This window comes from Spodoptera frugiperda, chromosome 9 (genome assembly GCF_023101765.2).
Source record: "Spodoptera frugiperda isolate SF20-4 chromosome 9, AGI-APGP_CSIRO_Sfru_2.0, whole genome shotgun sequence".
Taxonomy (NCBI): Eukaryota; Metazoa; Arthropoda; class Insecta; order Lepidoptera; family Noctuidae; genus Spodoptera; species Spodoptera frugiperda.
This window is the reverse complement of record NC_064220.1, coordinates 6,300,881-6,324,705: the sequence shown is the minus strand read 5'-3', so window position 1 is coordinate 6,324,705 and position 23,825 is coordinate 6,300,881. Positions and strand designations below refer to the sequence as shown.

Here is a 23,825-nt window from a genome sequence, read left to right as displayed (position 1 = left end):
TTCTCCTTTTTGTATCCTATCTTTGTGTTCCTTTTCCTGCTGTGAGCCGGAGCCCCGGAATAAGTCAACAACTTAGGATCAAAACAATTCGAATTTATTCGGGTTAATAAATAAAACAGTACAAAAGACTTATACTAAAACTGTTTATTTGTACAAATATTTCGAGTACATTCATTAATATCACAGACAATTGGTTTTAACTTCACGCTATGCTACAGTGGCGCTTTTGCAAAAACTAATATTTTGTCTCAAGTTAAACATTTGAAAACAGCGCCATCTCTTGGTAACAAAACGATTTACTTGTAGCTTGTGAAGTTACTTAGAAGTTTGAAGTAATGTCGGTAGAGTGCCTTAATCTTAAGATGTCTTACAAAAATGAAACATGACGCTTCATTGAAATAAATAGGACAGGGCAGACAGAATTGTATTAAGCAATAATACTTTGCTCAACCAAACGAATCAAAAACTTGATGCGACTTACAACTCTACCGAAAAGACTGACTCGTTATACCTAATATGTAAAACAATTTTATTTTATTTCGGTAATTTTCTTTCTTTTTTAATACAGTATGGAGATCACTCATATGACTTAAATGAAACTACAAGTATTACTAGTCTACAGAAGCATAATACAACTAAATATTTCAATGAAAACTGAAAATTAATTAATTGAAATTTTCAAACAATATAGGTAAATAGGTAATTAAAGTTATCAAGTTTTAAATTCTGTATGAACAGCTCCATGTTTCTTGATCACAGAAGAGCTGTAATGTTGTAGGTTGTCTAGAAATGTTACGGACATGTGGCGCGGCTGTTGCAATGCCGTATTTGTAAAGAGTGTTCAAATTAGTTCAAAGAGAAAAATGCACTTATTGGCTTACCTACTGGGCCTATTTCGCAAATTTTTCGTATATCGTCAGCCAAGATGATAACAAATATGAAGTTTAAATTAAGTCATAAGATAACATAAGAACTTAAGACGGGATATTTACCATGTTTATTTCTGTCTATGAGTTTCCGATATTTCGGCACTGTTGCAAGCGCCATGATCATGGATGAACTGGAGTATATGCGGGTGGATGTTTAAGAGCAGACAATTCGGTGTACTTTCTAGTTAGTTTTTTGCTGACACAGCTACCACTGTCACTTGTAAGAGACCCCGCAGACATACAATTGTAAGTTGGCCAACTATCGAACGACTAAATTGTGTACTTTTATGATTAAATCAACCGACTTTATTTTATTGGTTACCAGCCGCTGACTTATTCGATTTAGTCAGTGACAGTATTGCTAGCGTGGTGCGTGTGCGTGAAAATGCGGAAAAAAACGCTCTAATCGCTTAATTAATAATTAATTAATTAACTAATTGATTGTGATACGATCGGTGTCCAATTAATTAGTTGGACGATTTAGTTGGACAAGATGTGCGGGATAGCATATGCCACTATACCTATTCGTATACTCTGCGATTTAGTCGGCCAACTTGAAATTGTAAATCTGCGGGGTCTCTTACTCGATTCACACACATAAGTCATAAGAGGTTTCCCCATACGGTAAGTATATTTAATTTTACGTATAAATAAATTTTAATACTTCGAACTTAGAACTATTTATAATTCAGTTTTGATGTCACATTTTGTGTAAAACTCCTTTTCAGGCAGTAGGAACTCCTTGGTGAGTTCCCTGAAAGTGTTGAAGTTGCAATGACTAGAATTGCCACAGCCTTTGATCCTGAGGTACTGGGCAGAGCTCTCGCCTGCCTTTGGAAGGTACATCGGCTGGAAAGAAAGAAGGAAAATCTGGTTATGATCGGTAATTTAGCGATTGGATACTTAAGGATATTTTTTATGTTGTATGTCGGTAAACGAGCTGACGGATTACCTGATGGAAAGCAATCGCCGTCCTGGGCACCCGAAACAATAGAGGCGTTACAAGTGCGTTACCGGCCTTTTGGGGGTTAATAATTTTAGGGTGGTTGAAGGATCAGGTATTAGGAAGATTGGGAAGGGGGGTAATTGGGCCTTCGGTAACCTCACTCACATAACGAAACACAACGCAAGCGTTGTTTGACGTCGGTTAATTTTCTCTGAGACCGTGGTATCACTCCGGTCGAGCCAGCCCATTGACTGACTAATTGATTGACTGACTGATATAGTGATCTATCAACACACAACCCTCCGACTGGACGGATCGGGCTGAAATTTGGCATGCAGCACCCTTTAAGAAAGGATTTTGATAGAATCCATCAATAATAATACGCGAGCGAGTCGTGGGCAAAGGCTAGTAAAGTATAAAATTAAAAAAAAGATATCTCACCAGAACACTGTAAGCTCCTGTACTCCTAGACCTGTAGAGCTCCAGGGCGAACACAGCTCCGTACTCAGGGATGCTGTGGTCATTCTCCACCTTGGCGACTTCCATCAAGGCTCCGATATTGAAGTCATGGGCAGAGAAGAGCCGTAACCTCTGGGACACCTGCTTTCCTGCTATGAAGTCGTTGCCTGCTGTCACGAATTTGTCTAGTAAGACACCTGGGGAAGGAAAAGAGATTGGTAATTAAATATGGTATATGGTGGGCAACTGACTACCGTGTAATGTGTAACGGGTTCGATCCCCGCACGGAGCAATGTTGTTTCGGGTCTGGGTGTCATGTGTATGTGAAATTGTATGTTTGTAAACGCAACCACGACACAGGAGAAAATCCTAGTGTGGGGCAACGCTTTTTTTTATATAGAAAAATAAGAGAAGTAACTGAACAACTTACCACCGCCAATCTTCTTCATCTCATCTGTCCTGAAGTACAGCCTGTAGGCAAGTCTGCCAGCTTCACCCAACCTGCCCAGGATAGGCTTTGCCCACTCAGGGAGGTGAAGACCCAGCCCAATCTGAAAGAAGACCCTCGTATCAATTTTCGCAAAATAATAGAATTTGGCACTTATATTGTTAGCAACACGGTTCATTGTTTATGCAGCTGGGTAAATACGCATTTCATATTCGTACGGATATACTCGTATGTGTAATTCTGTATCTAAGTATTGCGTTTCTAAAACTGAACTTGACATTTGGTTTGAAGTAGTCTGCCCACCAATACAACTGAGATTGGCATGACCTAAAACGCCAGTGGCGCCATGCGGATAACTCGAAAAGGTAGTAATAGTATGAAATAATAGCACCTTAGTAGGCATCATTTATAGTTATAAGTCGGTCCTTATGTTAATGTAAATTCAGTATTTTTTTCTATATGGTGTACAAATATCTATGACCAAGTTTCTTCTATTAATTTAAATCAAGCAACGTACGCCTTTTATCCCCGAAGGAGTAGGCAGAGGTGCACATTACGCTATCCACTTTCAACATTTGTCTTATAAGTTCTATGTAATAGGGCCTGAGCCTATGCCATATACTGGGGACAATACAGGCTCCGTGCTATAACTGGCAACGAGGCAGTTTTAATCAGTTAGTTATAATTTAAAATGTATAAATAAAAAAAATACTTACAGTACTCCTAAACAGGTCATAAAGGGTCTCAAACCAAATAGGTCTGCCGGTGAAGTCCTCTCCAGTCTTGTTCTTGATGAGAGGGATGAGGTCCAGGAAGGGGAGGAACTCGTCAGACATGGAGTTAGCTTGGGCCTCCGCCATCAGAGTCTTGAAGCGCTTGCAGTTTGAGTAGTAGCGGAGCTGGAAGAAAAATAAATCAGTCATTATTTTCATCGTCATATTTGCCAAGATGTGTTGGCCCGGTGGTTGAAGACGCAAGCTTGGAAGAGGAAGGTTTTTATGTATAATACATGCATAATATATCACCCTTGCACCCATGCGAAGCTGCAGCGGGTCGCTAGTAAACTATAGAACACACACACACACAACTTCACGCCTTTTATCCCCGAAGGGGTAGGCAGAGGTGCACATTACGGCACGTAATGCCGCTATACAATGTACACCCACTTTTCACCATTTTTGTGTTAAAGTCCCATGTAATAGGGGTGAGCCTATTGCCATATACAGGACACAATTCCAGACTCCGTGCTACTACCGAGAAATTTTCGAAAATCCGAAAAAGCCCAGTAATACTTTGCCCGTCTCGGGAATCGAACCCGAGACCCCTTGTTCGGCAGTCGCACTTGCGACCACTCGACCAACGAGGCAGTCAAAGTCAGTTTTCTTGAAATTGTTCTAAACTATAGAACAATTTCAAGAAAACCATTTCTTTTACAAAACGTAGGTATCCAATCTATTTATACCCGTTAGAAGTTTTCTTTTCTTTTAGTACTACAATAGAAAACCTTAAATCCAATTAGTTTAACAAAGATTTATAGGAACCACAGAGGTCGCAGTTAGCTCACAAAGTTAATGCGGAATTTAATTTAACATTGTTCCTAGAACCAGGTATTCGTTAGTTTTTACTTTGTTCCTTTTTATGGAATAAGCCGGTAAACGAGCAGACGGATCACCTGATAGTTAGCTATTGCCGCCGCCCAAGGACACTTGAAACACTAGAGGCCTAATAAGTGCGTTGCCGGCCTTTTGGAGGTTAGGAACTTAATGGTCGTTGGGGAATCGGGGATTGGGCAGGAGGTAATTGGGGCTCCGGTAATAACTAACTCACACAACGAAACATAACGCAAGCGTAGTTTCACGTCGGTCTTCTGTGAGGCCGTTGTATCACTCCGGTCGAGCCGGCCCATTCGTGCCGAAGCATGGCTCTCTCAGACTTTACTAGCTAGTTCCCGTGGATTACGGAATTTGTGACAAATAAAAATTGCCTAAGGTACTCCTTGGTAAATCTCCTACCAATAAAATTCCCTTCAATATCGGTACGCCCTCTATCAGTGTCAATATTTAATTTAAAAATCTTCTCCTCTACCTACTTTCTGTCACACTCAGAGTAATTTAATGGCTCAGCAAGTTCTCAGCAATTGTTTTCGAAACAAAATCGTTACTAAGGAACAGTTTAAGTAGTAATTAAATGTCTCTGATTGCGGCAGTAATACCTAAATGTGGAATAAAATGCGTAAATCTAATAAAAAAAAGAATGACCACAAGAAATATTAGTTATAGGTACTACTAAAAGTATATAACGTCATTAGTTTTATATAACAACAAAGATAAACTTATGTCTATCGCAGTTGTTATTATAAAGCAGTTCAAGTTCATAATTACATAATAATTGCCAATATAATAAACTTTATTATTATTCAATTGTTTAATTACGTGTCAATGTGAAGTTTTCAAGTTACAAAGAGGATGTCATAACTGGATTTCACTTTAACATATTGCATGAAACTTTACTGGTGGAGTCTAAATATTTTTAGAAGAAAAAGTCACATAGGTAATTTGGTACTTCGAGCATTAGAGGCGGGCGTTTTAAACCTCCGGACCAATTAGATTTATTGTAGAAAAAATGCATGACAAGGACAAGGACCAAGAGTCTGTGGAGAACTAAAATATTATATAGAAATAAAAAAAACCTCCACATTACGACATTGACAGTATTAATACTAAGGTTTTTGAGACAGAAACACCTGATGGTAAGTAATCGGCGCCGCCCATGGATGCTTGAACAACGGCGACTCCGTTGGTCTAAGAGCGTTCCTGACCTTTTGGGAAGATGGAGATTGACATGGCAATACTTACATAGTCTTCAGCTATTGGCACAGCAGAATATGGCACGGGCTGCCACACCTTCCCGAGACCTTCATCCCATTGCTGCTCAGGTTCCGGAGGGTAGGCAGCGGCCATGGCCACTTGGATAGTCATCTTCGTCCGTTCCTTCTCAGTACTTCTGATGGCTATGTCATCATGACGGTAGATGTTTGAGATCAGCTTGTGGCCTTGAGAGCCATACCTTTGGCGGTAGAACTTCCCTATCTGATAGGCTCTACGTTTTCCCACCTGGAAAAAGATTAGGGAAGAGTTTGGTCATTATTTATGTAATATTTGTATCTACTGAAGATCCTGGCTTACAGGAGTTACAGCGGTATAGGAGGCAGTGACGTGCTTGGGCAAAAAAAAAAAAATGTAAACAGTCATTTGAAAAAGATAACCTGGATTCTGGATTAGTTGTGTCTCAAATTGGCATCTGTTTAATTCATTTTTCTTAAGTTTAAGTGCTACAGGTCTTGGCCAATATTGCTATGAATTGCTGCGCTTCAAAAACCTATTATATTGCTGCGCTTTAAAAACCTATTATTACCACTACAGAATCAAATTGCACGGTTCTCCATCATCTTTAATTGATTATGTCTGGACTTTAAAAGAGACTATGACCTCTGAGTTTGTTTCGGCATTTCTTCTCCGATAAGAAATGCCGGCCTCATCTATTTATTTAAGAAATTGACGTGTAAAAGAGTTACATTGTAACCTATTAGCAAAATAAATAACATTTATTTTGCTAAACCAAGAAAAGTTTACCCTCCACTACTATGCTTACCAGTGATACTTGTAGTCACTCGACCAACGAGGCTGTCATTATCGTCATCTTCCCTATCATTATTTACTAATTGCATAAGAACTGTAACATCACTGTTACATGAGCTAAAAGCGTGATTTTCTACAATAGTTACGTCAAACTATTGTGTGGGAGAGCCATGCTTCGGCACGAATGGGCCGGCTCGACCGGAGTGATACCACGGCCTCACAGAAAACCGACGTGAAACAACGCTTGCGTTGTGTTTCGTTGTGTGAGTGAGGTTACCGGAGGCCCAATTCCCCCCTTCCCAATCTTCCCCATCTCCAACCCAAAAATTAAAAACAACAACCCTTAAATCCCTAACTCCCAAAAAGCCGGTAACGCACTTGTAAAGCCTTTGGTGTTTCAAGGGTCCATGGGCGGCGGCGATTGCTTACCATCAGGTAATACGTCTGCTCGATTACCGGCATGTATCATAAAAAAAACTGTTTAGGTAAAACATATTCTTAAATTATTTTATACGTATGAACATTATGTATCTTAACAACGCATATCATGGGTTTTTATCACATCTTTGATTTGCGCGTCCAATTTAATTTTTGCTGATTAAAATACACACGATTAGAATGTGACGTCAATGGTCCCTAGTTATGTTATGCGTTTCTTGTTTTGAGAGGTGAGTCTATAGCCTTATATCTAGCACATTTTCACAAATATCAAACCAAAAGGTCCTTACTTTTATTGGGCGGTAATTGGGCCTCCGGTAACCTTTCTAACACAATGTAAGCGTTGTTTCACGTCAGTTTTCTGTGAGGCCGTGGTAGCTGACCCATTCGTGAAGAGGCATGGCTCTCCCACACTTGGCAGTCATACTTGTGACTATACATCTATACTAATATTATAAAGCTGAAGATTTTGTTTGTTTGTTTGTTTGAACGCGCTAATCTCCAGAACTACTGGTCCGATTTGAATAATTATTTTTATGTTGAATAGTGCATTTATCTAGGAAGGCTATAGGCTATAAAACATCACGCTACGACCAATAGGAGCCAAGCAGAGCGGGTGAAACCGCGCGGAAGTAGCTAGTATAACATAACTGGCTAAAACGAAGTATTGCTATAAATTAACAGCTCTATGCATCCATTAAGGTCTTAAGAGATTCGGAGCTGCGGACTACCAAGCGGGTTTACCGGGGCTCCGGCTTAAACAGCAGGAACGGGGTGGTTTTTAGTCAGTATGTGTCTGACACTCCCTCCCGCCTCGCCCAAGGCGGGAGAAGTCATTGGATGATTTTCCCCCCTCAAAAAAAAAGGGTCTTGTGGGATGAGTAGAAGTAATGACTTACATTAGTTAAGCCCTCTGGTCCTTCAATGTATGTGAGATTGAGGATCAGCTCTTGCTGGTCGGAGAGAGACAGTTCGTCAGCGTCAGGTGACCGCTCGCCATGTCTGTTTACCTGAAAATAAAATAATTGGTGATTCTTTTGATTAAAATAACTGTTGAAGTATCTAGGAGCTTCTCGCCTTTTATGTCTGAACTGGTAGGCAGAGGTGCACATTACGGCACTGCGGCAACTGCGTTATTTTAGAAAAACCGAAAGCGCCTAATACTTGTCGGACCCGGGATTCGAACCCGAGACCCCGTGCTCGGCAAGCGACTTTGCAAGTTGAGATGGACATCGATCATTAGAGTAATCCAACCATCATCAGTACGGTCATTGGTCATCATTCATAGCCTGTAGGAGTCCACTGCTGGACTATGGGAGACATATGCAAGAGGGGGCTTTACCAATATATATATATCTATATGTTTAACGGGTGCTTTGGACAACTATCAGCATAGTATAGTATATTATCGGCTGGTGTTTTATGACTAAAGAGTACACACTAGTACTGTCACAATTATCATAAAAAAATGTATGTACATTGTCTTGTCACAGATAAGAAACTTTAAGTAAATAAGGTCTATATTTGCAGAGCACTCCATTTTTATGTTAACTCATTAATTCTTTACGTCTTATGCAAATATTCATTCAAATATAGTCTGTGAGTGTTGGACAATACTCGTCAAAAATTAGAGACAGATAAGTAGCAGGTTAAGCGTCTTGTCGAGGTTTTCCTCATAAACAGATTTCCTTCTTGAGTTTCCTTCAAGTCTTGGAGATAAAATAAGGAAAATACTCAATTGGATAAACAAAAGCACATCTCAATGTCCCATTACAATGTTCCGGGTTACGTTCGATGGTTGTAAATAAAAGTGTCACCAACATAGGAGAATCTCGGACTTAGCTGGTTTACAGAGGCTCCGACTCGAAAACCAAGAGTAGATACGGGGTGGTTTCTAGTCAGTATAAGAGCCTGACGCTACCTCTCGCCTCACCCATGGCGGGTGAAGGAATTGGATGAAATCCCCCTCCCTCAAAAAATAAAATTAAAATAAAAACTTAGAACATAGGAGAATAAAATAAGTTAAAGGATAATTCACTGACGGTAAGGGATCATAACCATCTACAATAGCAGAGAAGTCGTGCCACATGAAAACACTGTTTTAAATGTATGAACTGGTGATCTAAACTCAGTTTTCTCCACTCAATATTTGCCAACTGTCTCGATAAAAAAACCTTTTGATAACTTCGTATATCATCAAGTGAATATGATTATAAACAAAAGGAAAGATATTCTCAATACAATGAAAACATGTGGATTGAAACAATTATATATGTATTGTTAGATTTTCCTTCTATGCAGTTAATCTTTGATATTTTATCTCAAAGGGTCATAGTGTTTCATTATACTTGTTATTGTACTTCTAAGTATTAATCTCTTGTTAAAAAGATTAAAATTTAATTGTAATACTGACGTCTTTCATTAATAAGGTTATTGTTTAAAGTTTTTGATTTGTCGTATCTACATTATCGGTTGTATGTTTGTCCCAAAGAAGTGATATTAAACTGGTTTGAAGTAGAATTGTTGTGGCGTGAAAACACCACAGGCATTACAAGTGCGTTGCTGGCCTTTAAGAGGTTAGGCATTTAAGGGTTGTTGGGGAATCGGGGATTGGGAAGATTGGGAAGGGGCAATTGGGTCTCCGGTAACCTCATTCACACAACTAAACACAACACAAGCGTTATTTCACGTCGGTTTTCTGTGAGGCCGTGGTATCACTACGGTCGAGCCGGCCCATTCGTGCCGAAGCATGGCTCTCCCACACTCAAAAGGCTTAAGGCCTTAGTATAACAGTATACATTTGTTTACTGATGAAGATGGTGATGTTCCTGATGATGGGACTACACTGATAACAGATGTTACTTACAACCAAAGCGAACACTAGTTCCTGGTCGTCAATGACTTCGTTTGTGAGAGAGTTTCCGCATGAAACGCTGGACAGCGCAACCAAGTACGACAGAATCAGGTACCGGAGCATTTTCTGGAACAAACATAGAGACATGGTTTAGTTTTTAGAAGACCTTTAGTTTTAGGAACTCTAATGTATGGGGATTTTGTTATTGCCATCGAGATAAATGATAAATGATATTTATTTTGCAAATAGGTTATAAAATAACACTTTTAATTACACGTCAATCTCTTAAATAACTAGATGAGGCCGGCATTTCCTATCCGACTACTCTGAGAAGAAATGCCGAAACAAACTCAGAGGTCATAGTCTCTTTTAAAGTCCAGACAAAATAAATTAAAGATGTCGGAGAAGACAAAATAAATTAAAGAGAACTCATAGTCAATGAAGCTAGTAAGCTACATACGACTGCTAATGAATATGAGCCTCTAGCATAGCTTGAAACTAGTCGAGTTCCTCATCAGTTAAAAAACAGTAGGTTGTGTAAATCAAGGGGCATCTAATCAAAATCTCTACCACTCTTGTAAATAACAGAATATTATTATGATTAACTAGCTGACCCGGCAAAATTCGTAACACCTCTAACATTTTGTTCTCACCTTTTAAACCTTCTGTTAATAATTCAAGACCAAAATTAGCCAAATCGGTCCAGCCGAACTCGAGTTTTAGCGAGACTAACGAACAGCAATTGATATTTTTAAGTATAGATATTACGACTACTTTTTTTTGTGGAGGGAACATCATACAGTGACTTCTCCCGCCCTGGGTGAGGCCAGAGGGAGTGTCAAACTCTTACTGACTAAAAACCACCCCGTTCCTTCTCCTGCTTTTCGAGCCGGAGCCCTGGTAAACCCGCTAGGTAGTCCGCAGCTCCGGATCAGGCATCAGCCCTGCTGGGCCCCATCTGTGGTATATTACGACTACTTAAGAGCCTTTGAGGTGAACAGTGCTGACCTCAAAAATTAGTTTGTGAAGTGTTTTGTCGTCTTATTACTTCACAGTTATTATCTTTCGCGGAAATAAGCGAAACGTTTCGTCAAAACACGATTTGAATCCAGCTTATCAACTTTGATTACCAGTGACCAAATCTAAGTCAAGTTAGTACGAATACCTATTTCTTTAAATTAACTTTATTTTTATTTAATTGTAAGATATCTTTATCTAACAGTTTCGAGTGACCACGTGGCCTACAGATGGGTACACGTGCCGATGTAACCGACAAACGATTAGTGGGTTTTACATCACAATTTTTTTTATTTGTTTACATAACATTATCATACTGTTTTTTCTTCCGAATGATTGGCAGAGATGTGTCTGTATTATGGTTGTTTTAGCGAATATTTTATTTAATTACAATTGGGTCTTTAAGTAGTCTAACTGACGTAAAATTACTCTTTATTTAATGTCTACTCCACCCAGTCCTAAGAAATTGTTTTCGATATGAAATCGTTACTAAGGAATAGTTTAAGTAATCATTATATGTCTTTGAGTGCGGTAATTCAGTAGTGTAGAGCGCCCTTCGGCTGGATTTGACCTCGTCAACAGTCCGTGACAGTATTGCTGTGCTGATTCATAGAATATCATTAGAACTTGAAACGGGATATCTACCATTCTCTCAGTCCATCCGTGATTATGGCGCTTGCAACAGTTTAGAAATATCAAAAACTCATAGAAATTAATAAACATGGTAAATATCCCGTTTTAAGTCCTAATGATATTGTTAATGATTCATAGAAGACAAAACTACTTTAAAGTAATTCCAATAAGAATAAGGCATTAGTTATTGTGGCGAGTAAACGATCAAATAATTCCTCCAGCCCTGAGTAAGTCGTAAGGAAGTGTCAGATACTTACTAACAGCAGTTACTACTGCTAGCGGATCATAGTTCGGAGCTGACTATAGACATTTTTAAAAATAAACCTTGAAATGGTATAATACAATTCATTTAAAACAAAAACAAAGTTTAAAATGGTAGAATTCACAATTAACACTCGCACCTTATTCTATGATAAGAAACATGCGTTATATTTTACGCTGTAAAACTAGTTTCCCCGTAATCTAAGGGCAGCTATTATTATTTATCACCTAAACACGATATTACAATAATTATTTACTAATAGGACATTATTATTAATAGCGAGACCTTTTTAGAGTTTATCGAAGTCTGAATGTCAGAGTTATCGGTGACACAAGTGAAGGGAAATGATATAAGTAGTCATCATAGTTCGGAACTTGTAGACTAGGACATAGGCTTCTATTTTGAGGGGGGATAATCATCCAATCACTTCTCCCGCATTGGGTGAGGCGAGAGGGAGTGTCAGACTCTTAGGCCAGCCGTACACGGACGGCTTCAAGCAGTTATAACCGACTGCTTGAAGCCGCGACGGCTTGAAACGTTCGCGACTGCTCGAGCAGTCGTGTGTACGGCTGCGAATGAATGGCTATAGTTCGTCGCGCAGTTGCGGCTTCAAGCAGTCGGTTAGAACTGCTTGAAGCCGTCCGTGTACGGCTGGCCTTACTGACTAATAACCAACCCGTTTCTAGCCCTGCTTTTCGAGCCGGAGCCCCGGTAAACCTGTTAGGTAGTCCACAGTTCCTGATCAACCCTACTAGGCCCCATTTGTGGTAGTCTGATGGGGGGTCTGAAGTGTGGTTCTGGTTGAACGGCAAGCTACCCTTGCTGATCGTCCGCAAACCCGCACTTACGGTGGCCGGAGATCGTCCTAAGCTCCCCAATAAGACATAGGATAAGATTGTTTTTGATCTTTCTATTACCGAAGAAGTAGAAAATTTTGAAGATGAAGAAGCCCTATTTATAAGCCGGCAAACGAGCAAACGGAACACCTGATGGTAAGCGATGTTGGTGATTGGGGACTATGTTGTGAGTTCTCTGAAATTGGGGGTAAGCCTATTGTCATACATCTGGCTTAGAAGTCATACCCAACACTCGGGCATTTTGCTAGTGATTGTATAGCTCTTAGGTTCAATTAATGGCCGTAGCTGTGGACGACCTAGTGGTTTGCCGGGGCTCAGGTTCGAACCAGGAGAAGGAACAGGGTGGTTTTTAGTTAGCAAGAGTATGACACACTCTCACACCTCACTCAAGGCGGGAGAAAGCAATGAATGTATTTCCTCTTTTAAAAAAATTACGTTTAATTAATGGGTTGAAAAGGTACCTCCTGAGTTATTATTCAGTTAATCCATTTTTTTCCAATGTTAGCTCGGAGTCTGGTATGGGTTTTGGTACAATATTTCTAATTAGAAATATACCAGACGTGAAAAGTATGTAATAAGTACAGTCACGGACACATCTGCTTACCCACTTTGGAATAAACAAAGTGATATTATGTTTGTTTAATATTTGCACGATTGTCATATAAATCTAAAATGTAAAAACATAAATATTTTGAACATGTTTGTTTCATTAAAAAGTCATTGCCACCAAGGTGACTGGTTACGTTTCTTTTAAACATTATGAACATTTATCTTCTATGTTTTTCCCTACGTTCGTAATACGTAGAAGAAAAAATAAACATAATAATCTACACAGTTTTACTAACCAAATGAATAGTATATCTTTACTAATAGAAAAAAAATCAATATACAAGGTCATTGACATTCGACTTATGTTAATGTAAGTCAAAGCTTATATTTAAGCAACTTAAGTTGGGACTTATGTCCTGCAAAAAACTATCGTTTTTATAATCACACTAATATTATAAATGTAAAAGTCTGTTGGTTTGCATGTTTGTCCGTCACTCACGCTGAAACTATTGAACGGATTTTGATGAAATTTGGTATACAGACAGGGTATGAGCTGATTTGGGTGATAGGATATTTTGCAAATTTTGTCTGCTTCTCTGTTTGTTCTGGCTAATCTTTGAAATACTGGGATCAATTTTGACGGCAATTTTATTGGCAGGTATACTAAGAAATAACTTAGGCTACTTTTATAACTGCCAAAGTTCGTAAACCACGCGAACGACAGCGGTAGACATCAGCTAGTACCAAATTACTATGCAGCCTTTACATTCGAACATATGTATTAAGGAAAAACCTTCTTTTACCTCAACCATAACCACACACACATACGCATATTACCTCAACCATAGCCACACACACACACACACATAAACATTGACGTTTCAAGATCAATCATGCGATCCACTCATGCGCAGTCTAGGAAGCATCTCATTAAATTGAACTTTAGATTGTTTTGAACGCGCACTTTATCGTTCAAACAAAAATAATTTTATTGATAACTTAGCACGTGCCGTCGAAATGTATGACTCTTGAATGATAGTGTGTGACCCTTTCTTGAAAGATAAGTTCAGCAAAAATTGGTCAAGACCAATGTTGTGATTTTCAATCAGAGATGTCCTATGCTACGTTGCTGTGGATGCACTTGGCTTCCACCGATTATATTCATTAAAACACATAATAGCTTAGCATTGGTGGAAACGGGACTCATTGGTTGTCTTTCTTTACTTTGTGTAATGACTTATTTCATATGCCAAGGCTTAAAGATACTAATCTAGTTCTGGGAAACTGGAAAGTGACCTATTTACTAGTACCGGTTCATCATTAGGCTATTCTCGTCAGACATAGGCCTCTCCAATGGCACGCCACTGAGCTTGATCTTCAGCTCTACGCATCCAACCACTACCAGCCAATTTGTGGATATCGTCTCTCCACCTAGCTGGAGGGCGCCCTACATTACGCTTGCCTAAACGTGGTGGCCACTCTAGAACACATCTTCCCAAACAGACATCGGTTCTTCGACAAATATGACCGGCCCATCTGAATAGTTAGTTTTAAGTAATAAAAAATATAGTTTCTTTTCTAAATAGGTAGCTACATAATGTTGAAAAGTTTAATACCAATTTAACTAATTTATTATTGTATAAGCTTGAGCTGTTAAATTATATATGTTTTTTATTAATAAATAAATCAGTTCTGGTTGCAGAGAGAAAAAATAAGTACTATCACGGACTTTGGTTGGTGACCACATGCACTTAACATAAGACAGATGACCTGACAAAGGTTGCATTATACTGCTGAAATCAGGTCAACTTAACTTAATGTTTTTTCTGAGAATATTCGACAGGAAAACTGAATATTACTTTGCGTGACCTAAGCAACAATGTAGGTAATAAATTATCCAAAGGACCTTGAAACGAATATTCGATTAAAATACTTGTATGTACACTCTGACATTCATCGTTTCGTCTTCTTACTTATATTGCAAATCTTGTGCTTACGACCTGTGCACATTGGTAGTTTTTATTATTGTAACCAGTTATCGCATTCGAAATGTTTTGGATGTAGGTAATTCTAACATGTTTGACAATATTGCGAAATTTTCAACCAAATTACGGAGTTATAAGACAATTTATTATAAACATATATAATCTCTACACATGTATTAATTTAAATTTAATTGTTTTCATAATTTATTTATGATCATAATTATGACTATAAGATCCTGGATCAATGCCCTTAGTACGAGTTCGCTTTACGTTTAACGAAATCGAAACGAGCGCATGTTCGATGCTTTGATTGGCCGGCACGAATGAACCAACCAATCAGAGCGCCTAACGCACTCTCGTTTCGATCTCGTTAAACAAACTCATACTAAGGGTATAAATTAAGTGTGGGAGAGCCATGCTTCGGCACGAATGGGCCGGCTCGACCGGAGTGATACCACGGCCTCACAGAAAACCGACGTGAAACAACGCTTGCGTTGTGTTTCGTTGTGTGAGTGAGGTTACCGGAGGCCCAATTCCCCCATCCCCGATTCCCGAACAACAACCCTTAAATTCCTAACTCCCAAAAAGCCGGCAACGCACTTGTAACGCCTCTGGTGTTTCAAGTGTCCATGGGCGGCGGCGATTGCTTACCATCAGGTAATACGTCTGCTCAATTATAAAAAAAATGCTGGTTTCATAAAAAAAGGCAATGATAAGATATTAAGTAAATTCTTGTTCATCAAATTATTTTACAGTTGAAATTGAGTAATATCTCTTACTTTACTGTGTCAATGTGCACTAATCTTTAAGTTCAAAGGATGTTCTTTTGTACGGAACATGGTAACTTTCTCATTGCCACGCGTCTCAGTTACTGTACAAGCCAAGGTATCATAAGAGATTTATTGCTGACGGTTTTTTAAGAGTACAGTATTATTATTATAATCATAGCATATGCAAGAGTAAAAAAAACTAAGACAGATGGTAAAATTCTACTGAATACACGACAATTGGCCTTTTGTGACCTTAACTATCTGTAAATCAATGCTATTTTGGATTTTTCTAATTAAAATGACAATTATTGGCATGTCAGAAAATCATGATTTGCTCATGTATATCAATAGAGAAAGGCTCTACTAGTTTCGAGCCATAGAGGGAAAGTAGTAGAGGGAGTAAGCTGCGCGACATCGCCGCGTCTGAGCACGCTGCTCATGATGAAGAGTCCCTCTGTGACTAGTAGAGCTTTTCTCCATTAATGTACGTGAGTAAACCGTGTTTTTAGTTAATGCCAGTAAATTAGAATAATGAAGGAGATTACTAGATAGAAATGGCATATTTAAATAAATTCAAGTTATAATTAAACGAAAATAAAAATTGCGTTATGCTATGAATTCTATTTTCACTAAATTTCTTCAGAATTCAGTCTTTAAGATAGAGAAATAAAGGCCTTATTTACATAACCCGTAATTTTATCAGTAGTGTTATAAATATATTTTCGTACATTCTTATCCCTATGTGTTTATATGTTACTATGTCACGTATCGAATTCGATACGACATATTATATTATGCCTATCGCTTGTAATACAACCCTCAATTAGGTGAGGTACAGTCTACAAAAGATTAAGACCCACAGTTTTTTTTGAGAGGGGATAAATCATCCATTACTTCTCCCACCTTGGGCGAGAGGCGTTGCACCATACCATCCGTGGTTGGTCTACTGAGAGGGCCCGGTGCCTCCTTTAGGTGCAGAGGGTGGCCACCGGGGAGGTTGTAGTGCGGTAAGAATCCTACACTCCCTATTTTTTTCCCCAAAAATCTAGGCGCCTTTTGAAGGTTTCCTTACGATGCTCCGGCTCGAAAAGCAGGAGTAGAAACGGGGTGATGTTTAGTCAGTAAGAGTCTGGCACTCCCTCTCGCCTCGCCCAAGGCGGGAGAGGTAAATGGATGATATACCCACCTCAAAAAAAAAAAAAATTGGTACCTACCGTAGGTTTCGAGCCCGCACTCCGCACAAGCGGGTGTCTTAAACCTCCGGGCCACCACGACAGTCATTAAAAGGATTAAGTATCACTAAGTATGTCACTGGTAGAAAGCCTTACAAACAACCATACTCAAAGTGTGTTCAAAAGATTTGACCACAGTTTTAAAATCTTTTTAAATAATTTCATTAATTTTGTTCACAAAAAACCGGTATTTTTAATGAAAAAGTAATAATGAATACCGATAAATCGTGATGGACTTGAATTTTACGATCTATGATGACGATTTCGTCATAAAATTTTAAGTTTGCCAATTTATTTTACCGTCTTCTTTTATTTTACGAGGTTATCGTATTTACTGGTATTAGGTATTGTAATACTGTTAGTTTATTTACCTTATTTACACACATAACACTGTTGTTGTTAAAATACCATTAATATATATTTTTTAATAATCTCCACTCTTGGTTGACAATCTGGAGATACATATTATTATTTTGATATTCTTACACACGTTTTTTAAATCATCCAATGACTTGTCCAGCCTTGGGCGAGGCGGGAGGCGGGAGGCAGGAGTGTCAGACTATTACTGACTAAAAACCACCCCGTTCCTACTCCTCTCCTTCGAGCTGGAGCCCCGGTAAACCCGCTAGGTAGACCACAGCTCCGGATTCCTATTCACTAGACATAATACCATGGTAATCAACACAATATGTATAAGTGTAATTCTTTACCTACCCTGGGAATCAAGCAAAGATTATTTGTAAATATCTACTCGTAGAAATTAACTCACAACCAGCACATCAAACTACCCCACGCATTAATCGATTTTCGATCTTAGACGCTTAGTATAAAGTTAAGATTTGATTAAAGATATTTAGTATATCTTAAAGAGCGGTTAAGCAATGACCTTTTTGCATTGGAAAGAACCGAAGTGTTCGCAAAAAGATCGATAAAAAGTGCAATCAACTGAGATTACAAGCAATTACGTATGTTTTGTGAAATGTTTGACAAATTAAACTCTAAGGTTGGAGAGGTAAAAAGTATATAATACTAGCTTCTGCCCGCGACTTCGTCCGCGGAAAATTAAACAATTTAGGGTTGTACTACCCCTAACATTTAGGGGGATAAAATAGATGTTGGCCGATTCTCATAGATACCGGATGAGCACAAAAAAATTCATCAAAATCGGTCAAGCCGTTTCGGAGGAGTATGGCAACGAAAACTGTGACACGAGAATTTTATATATTAGATAACTCAGAAAAAGTCACATCGGTACTTGCCGTTTGTAGGTTTCGTACCCGCACCCTCATGCATGAGCACAATTGTAATAGCAGACTAAGGCCCCTGGTTTCTATACAAATCTCCTAAAAAATTTAAAGTTTTTCAGCCAAGTTCAGTATCGATATTGTTTAATCATATACTGTGCTACTGCTCAGTCTCTGTCAAATGTGTAGTTCCTTGGTTGGTTCTTAGGATACCCGCGAGAGGAGTGATGTAGTGATATATATTACTCTGACGTAATCTCACGGTACTTAACTAATAGCCTAGGTAATGTTGACTATGTATTATGAATGCAAGTTTAAAATATACGCCAAGCTATTTTTGAAAAAATCTCTCATAACTTTAAGCCTTGTATGCGGGTGACTGATAACAGATGCGACCTTTTTACCTACTAATGGGTAAGCAGAGGTGTTCTTTATTCTATAAATAGTAATGTAACTATATCACTTTTTTGTATCAAGTCATGACCCGTAATAAAGAGTGTCATACGACTATTGTATAGGGTAGGAGTAGTAATGCTGGGATTGGTAAAAAGTGGGTGATCCACAAACGTACCGATTCGGATTCGGTCGCAGATTCGGAAACCTGAATGCTCATCTTTCGTACAAAATGTTCAAACACAAGCACGTACTTATTTTTTTCGTTGGAAAAATAACAATGATGAACAGGTATTATATAGCTACTAGCGAACCCGACAGACGTTGTCCTGTCTACACGTCTTTAATTTGAAAATTTGTCGGATCCAATGTAAAACACTCCAAAATCAACAACGACTAATAAATTAAAAATTAATTTAAAAACATTGTCCAGCGGACAAAATTGTGAATCTAAACCATTCTCAGATCCCCTTGAACACACACAAAAAATTTCATCAAAATCGGTCCACTCGTTTAAGAGAAGTTCAGTGACATACACACTTACAGAAGAATTATATATGTAAAGATGTGACGAAGATGAAATAGCTAGGCTGAGAAACTATGTGACCGCTTCTACTGATACAAGATATGTAGTTGTGCGAATAAGATGTGCAGCTCGAGTATGCGATGTATCGATAGTATGGAAACCATCCATAGCACGCATCTTTCCATATAGCAATATAGCTTAGCTGAATCCGTTTCTACCAGTGCTAAACTATGTCTACCAATTAATATTGGTGGAAGCCAAACGCATCCACAGCAACGTAGCATAACACATCTCTGGTGGAAAAGCACATTTTGGAGAGTGCATGCAATGTTATAGATAGGTTAAACATTTCCCTTTAACCACACTGGTGATGCTGAAATACCAGACGGAAAACTTATTACCCTATACATATACAGGAATGAATATCAAAAGCCAGTGTTACTCAGAATTTAGTAATTGCAAAACCCAAAGGAAGGAAAACCTAGATAACTATTTAATGTAAACATGATATGGAGTTCCCAATGTTGCTTAAACTACTTTCTCCTCATGACCCAGAATGGGTTTGGCACATTTGATGTCTGAAAATTAGCATTACGTATTGCAATTTGTTACTGACGTCATCAAGAGGGAAAAAAATGTTTTGTGTAGTTCTGTACCCTTAGTAGAAGTTTGCTTTACGTTGTTCGAAAATGTAACGGGAGCGCGTTCGGCGCTCTGATTGGTCGGTGCGAATGAATCAACCAATCAGAACGTCAGACGCACTCTCGTTAAACGTAAAATAAACTTGTATGCCCTCTGATATTATTGAAACAATTTTTAAAATACTATCACAAGACGTCCAATGCTGGACATAGGTTGCAATGCCTTCCAGATAGGCCAGTTAGAAGTGACCTGCATTCAGCTATAAAACTCTATCATCATTAGATAAATCATAAATTACTTTTCAGGGAGTATCTAATAAAACAATACGTTCTGATTGGCCGGCTCGAATAAACTCGAGACTTATAATTTGTAATTACAAGTTTGAAATCGCCAACCTGCATTGAGCAAAGGTGGTAATTAATGCTCAAGCCTTCTCCATTTGAGAAAGAGTCCTTTGGTCAGCAATAGCCACGTATAGGCTATTTATGACTCAGAAGAATTAACGTACATACTCGTAATATAACATAAGGTACCTACATATATCTTATGTACTTTGAAGTTAACACGTGTTAGTTAATAAACCAGTTAAACCAGTTAAGTTATATCGTTAATTATGTTAATTACGTATCATTAACTATCAATAAAATATAGCAGTTATAGTTATCATTAGCAGGAATTTATGACTCTGTTGTAATTATCTAATGAATGTTGTTTTTATTATATACTAGATAGATGACCCAGCAAACCTCGTAACGCCTTAAACCTTTTTGCTCACCTATTAAACCTTCTTTTAATAATTCAAGATCACAATTTCAGCCAAATCGGTCCAGCCGTTCTTGAGTTTTAGCGAGACTAACGAACAGCAATTGATTTTTATATATGATGATAAATATTTCAATACTTTTATTCTAAGGCGAGGCTAGAGGGAGTGTCAGACTCTTGCTGACTAAAAACCACCCCGTTCCTACTCTTGCTTTTTGAGCCGGAGCCCCGGTAAGTAGTCCGCAGCACCGGATAATCTCCACGCTTGGAAAGCGGGTTGGAGATACCAATTTAATTATTTATTTATTTTACTGTAATCCTCACGATTGGCATGTCACTTGGGTATACCGCACAGTTAGGTCACTGAACTTTTTAAGTATTTTTTTTTTAAATATAATGTGTATGAATATTCATGCTATTGAAATGTTATACATATTTGGATTTTAAATATTTGTGACTAATTTATTGAACTGGTTGTTTCAAGCGTAACACTTAAGCATTCGATTTAGAATTCAGTTCTTGAATTGAACACAAAACTTCAACCGTTCAAATTATGCATTATTCTTGTAAATGTTAGCAGATCAAACTACACTAGTACGTAAATACATTTCGAACTTTATGTTTTTGTAATAAAGTCGAAAATGTTTTGAAGATTTTTATATAGAATAGGATAGTTTGACATGCTGACGACAACGACGACGTTTGTTAAATTTTTAGTCTAGTTCTCGTTTTTTTTTTATTCTTTTATCCCCAGGTATACCCCCGACATCATAAAAAGGACCAATAATAAAAAAATAACATTAACTTTGGCGTTTACACTTAGTAACATACTTATAGTAGGTATATGCAAACACTACGTGCAACTCTTCTTACCCCTTCAGGCATTAAAGGCGTGATGATAATGTTCTAAACCTATTATTATCTATGATTTTATATTGCATTCAGTCAAGGTTATTTTATCTATGTTAGCATGTATAATTAACGGAAAATTATAGTCCACGAATATATAATAGCAGTAATTTACATACCTAGGTATTTGTGTTTATTTTTATTAGTCTTATTTCTACCTAGGATATCTATGTTTTAAGATTTTAAATGAACATGATTTAAAAAACGATGTACTAAAAGGAAATATTTGTTCTTTTGTCCTTTTAAATTGCCGTAACTACTGGACTTACGAGTATTATAAAATATGATTTTAAAGATATTTTTATCACATTATTTTTTACAATATCTAAATCTAGATCTAGCTATAGACTGACATATAGCGCTTGACAGATTGGCGTTATATTAAAGAAAAGCCTAATTAAAGGTATCCTTAAAAGACGAGCATGCATGAAAAGACCGATGACTGTTGATGAAGCGAAAGAGGTATGTAAGAATCGTAGCAATTGGCGTTCCATTGTCTCTGCCTACCCCTATTGGAGACGGGCGTGAGGATATATATGTATGTATGTATCGAGATCTAAAATCTTCCAAATTTTACAAGGATGAAGCCGCAGACGATAACTTAGTTTTTCATAAAATCGTATTCTAATAAAATTTGGCTTTGCGTGTGAATAAACAATAACTAATATTGCGTACGTATATGCAATATGCATATTATTTATTAATGCATGTACGAATAGCAAATCATATTTTGAAGTGAGTTATAAACTACTATAGAATCGTCTATAAAATATTTGATGATTATAACAAAATTTCAATACCATAAAACGGGGTGAATAGAATTCAAGGGGCGAATAGATACAGGAAATATCACCTCTTTCCTGTATCTATTGATGATAAAGGAAGATGTAAGAACAATTTCCCAATATTTATTCACTCCTCTTATGTTTTTATTCACCCCTCGAATTATAATATTCACCCCGTTTTATTGTACGTAATTGTGTCCGTAAGGACGTTGGCACTTGAAAATGGATTGCTTTTAAGTAATTAGTTCAACATTTTTACAATTAAGTTTTCAAAACGATTAAATTATTATTTATCAACCAATAAACGTAAATTAACAAACAACCCATCACAAAATAAGAAAAAAACCAACTATATTAAAAAAAAAAACAAAATAAAAAAAAGTAAACTTACAGTTAAAATGTGTCCGGTAAATTATTTACGAAAAAAAAAAACAAAATACACAAACTCGACGCTGTCCTATCGTGGCGCGGAACGTTTCAACACTGAAGGCTGCGCACGCGCATGTTTAAGTATAATAGCGTTACTTGAGACAATCCAATGATAAGATTGCGCGGTTTAACTGCCATTATTACATGAGTATTTTCAGTTTACGATTTTGTTAATTAAGCCATTACGTTACATTACCTAACATGTACCTATTTTTTTTCTATAATAAAAGGCTTCAAAAAAATTATAAAAAAGGCAGCTACTATAATAGGTATAAAAAAAAAAGTGTATAAATACTTTGGACTACAACTACATCCCATATGGAGAAGAAATTATATTTTCGAAAATCCATTGAGGGTGCTTTTCCACCGGAGATGTGCTATGCTACGTTGCTGTCTATCCACCAATCATATTCATAGCTTAGCACTCGTGGATACGGATTCAGCTCAGCTTTGTTTTTTTTTATATGGAAAGATGAGTGCTATGGATGCGTGCTATATATGTGTGTTATGGAGGGCTTCATGGCTTCCCTACTATCGATACATCGCATCGATTTGTAATTCCTTTTGTATCAGGTCATCAGGTCATCTATCTGATAATCGGATGCCTACCTACCGGAGCTGCGGACTACCTACCGGAGCTGCGGACTACCTACCAGAACTGCTGAGTACCTAGTGAGTTTACCGCGGCTCCGGCTTGACAAGCAGGAGTAGGAACAGGGTGGTTTTTAGTCAGTAAAAGTTTGACACTCGTCGCCCAAGGCTCAAAAAAAAGAGGTAAAGAATTACACGTATACACATTGTGTTGATTATTATGACTCTGGTATTATGTCTAGGAAGGAATATCAATATAATATGAATCTCCAGATCGTCAGCCAAATGTGGAGATTATTTCAAATAATAATTACTGGTGTTTTCACAACAACTTAAGTGTGGGAGAGCCATGCTTCGGCACGAATGGGCCGGCTCGACCGGAGTGATACCACGGCCTCACAGAAAACCGACGTGAAACATCGCTTGCGTTGTGTTTCGTTGTGTGAGTGAGGTTACCGGAGGCCCAATTCCCCCCTTCCCAATCTTCCCCATTCCTATTCCCGAACAACAACCCTTAAATCCCTAAC

At 37.9% G+C, this 23,825-nt stretch overlaps 1 protein-coding gene and 1 long non-coding RNA gene across 5 annotated transcripts in view; one reads left to right on the top strand and one right to left on the bottom strand.

The window, feature by feature from the left end:
* The window catches only part of LOC126911047 (uncharacterized), a 436,837-nt gene that overhangs the window by 412,911 nt on the left and 101 nt on the right, over positions 1 to 23,825 (top strand). Inside the window, exon 3 of one of the 2 annotated variants that reach the window (XR_007705603.1) lies at positions 6,856 to 7,747. The exons of the other annotated variant lie outside the window; for it this stretch is intronic. This is a non-coding gene — a long non-coding RNA (uncharacterized LOC126911047). Of the gene's footprint in view, positions 1 to 6,855; positions 7,748 to 23,825 lie in introns of those variants that run through there. 2 annotated transcript variants of the gene reach the window in all.
* On the bottom strand, positions 127 to 22,833 carry LOC118271479 (venom acid phosphatase Acph-1). Of its 3 annotated transcripts, none has more exons than XM_035587576.2 (8): positions 22,670 to 22,833; positions 9,725 to 9,838; positions 7,758 to 7,868; positions 5,638 to 5,895; positions 3,499 to 3,681; positions 2,765 to 2,885; positions 2,317 to 2,531; positions 127 to 1,778 (listed from the first exon to the last, which is right to left on the bottom strand). In XM_035587576.2, the coding sequence occupies exons 2-8, from the start codon at positions 9,833 to 9,835 to the stop codon at positions 1,611 to 1,613; spliced, it is 1,167 nt and encodes a 388-aa protein (XP_035443469.1). In that variant the 5' UTR covers positions 9,836 to 9,838; positions 22,670 to 22,833; the 3' UTR covers positions 127 to 1,610. The 3 variants fall into 3 exon arrangements, with proteins under 3 accessions (XP_035443469.1, XP_035443470.1, XP_050551839.1); XM_035587577.2 differs by lacking the exon at positions 22,670 to 22,833 and adding an exon at positions 17,000 to 17,157; XM_050695882.1 differs by lacking the exon at positions 7,758 to 7,868.

Coding starts and splice junctions, on each gene's coding strand:
- LOC118271479 (XM_035587576.2), bottom strand. CDS start 9,835: ATGCTCCGGTACCTGATTCTGTCGTACTTGGTTGCGCTGTCCAGCGTT. Junction 3,682..5,637: donor TGCCAATAGCTGAAGACTAT/GTAAGTATTGCC, acceptor TTTTTCTTCCAG/CTCCGCTACTACTCAAACTG. Junction 2,532..2,764: donor GATGAAGAAGATTGGCGGTG/GTAAGTTGTTCA, acceptor TTCCTTCCCCAG/GTGTCTTACTAGACAAATTC.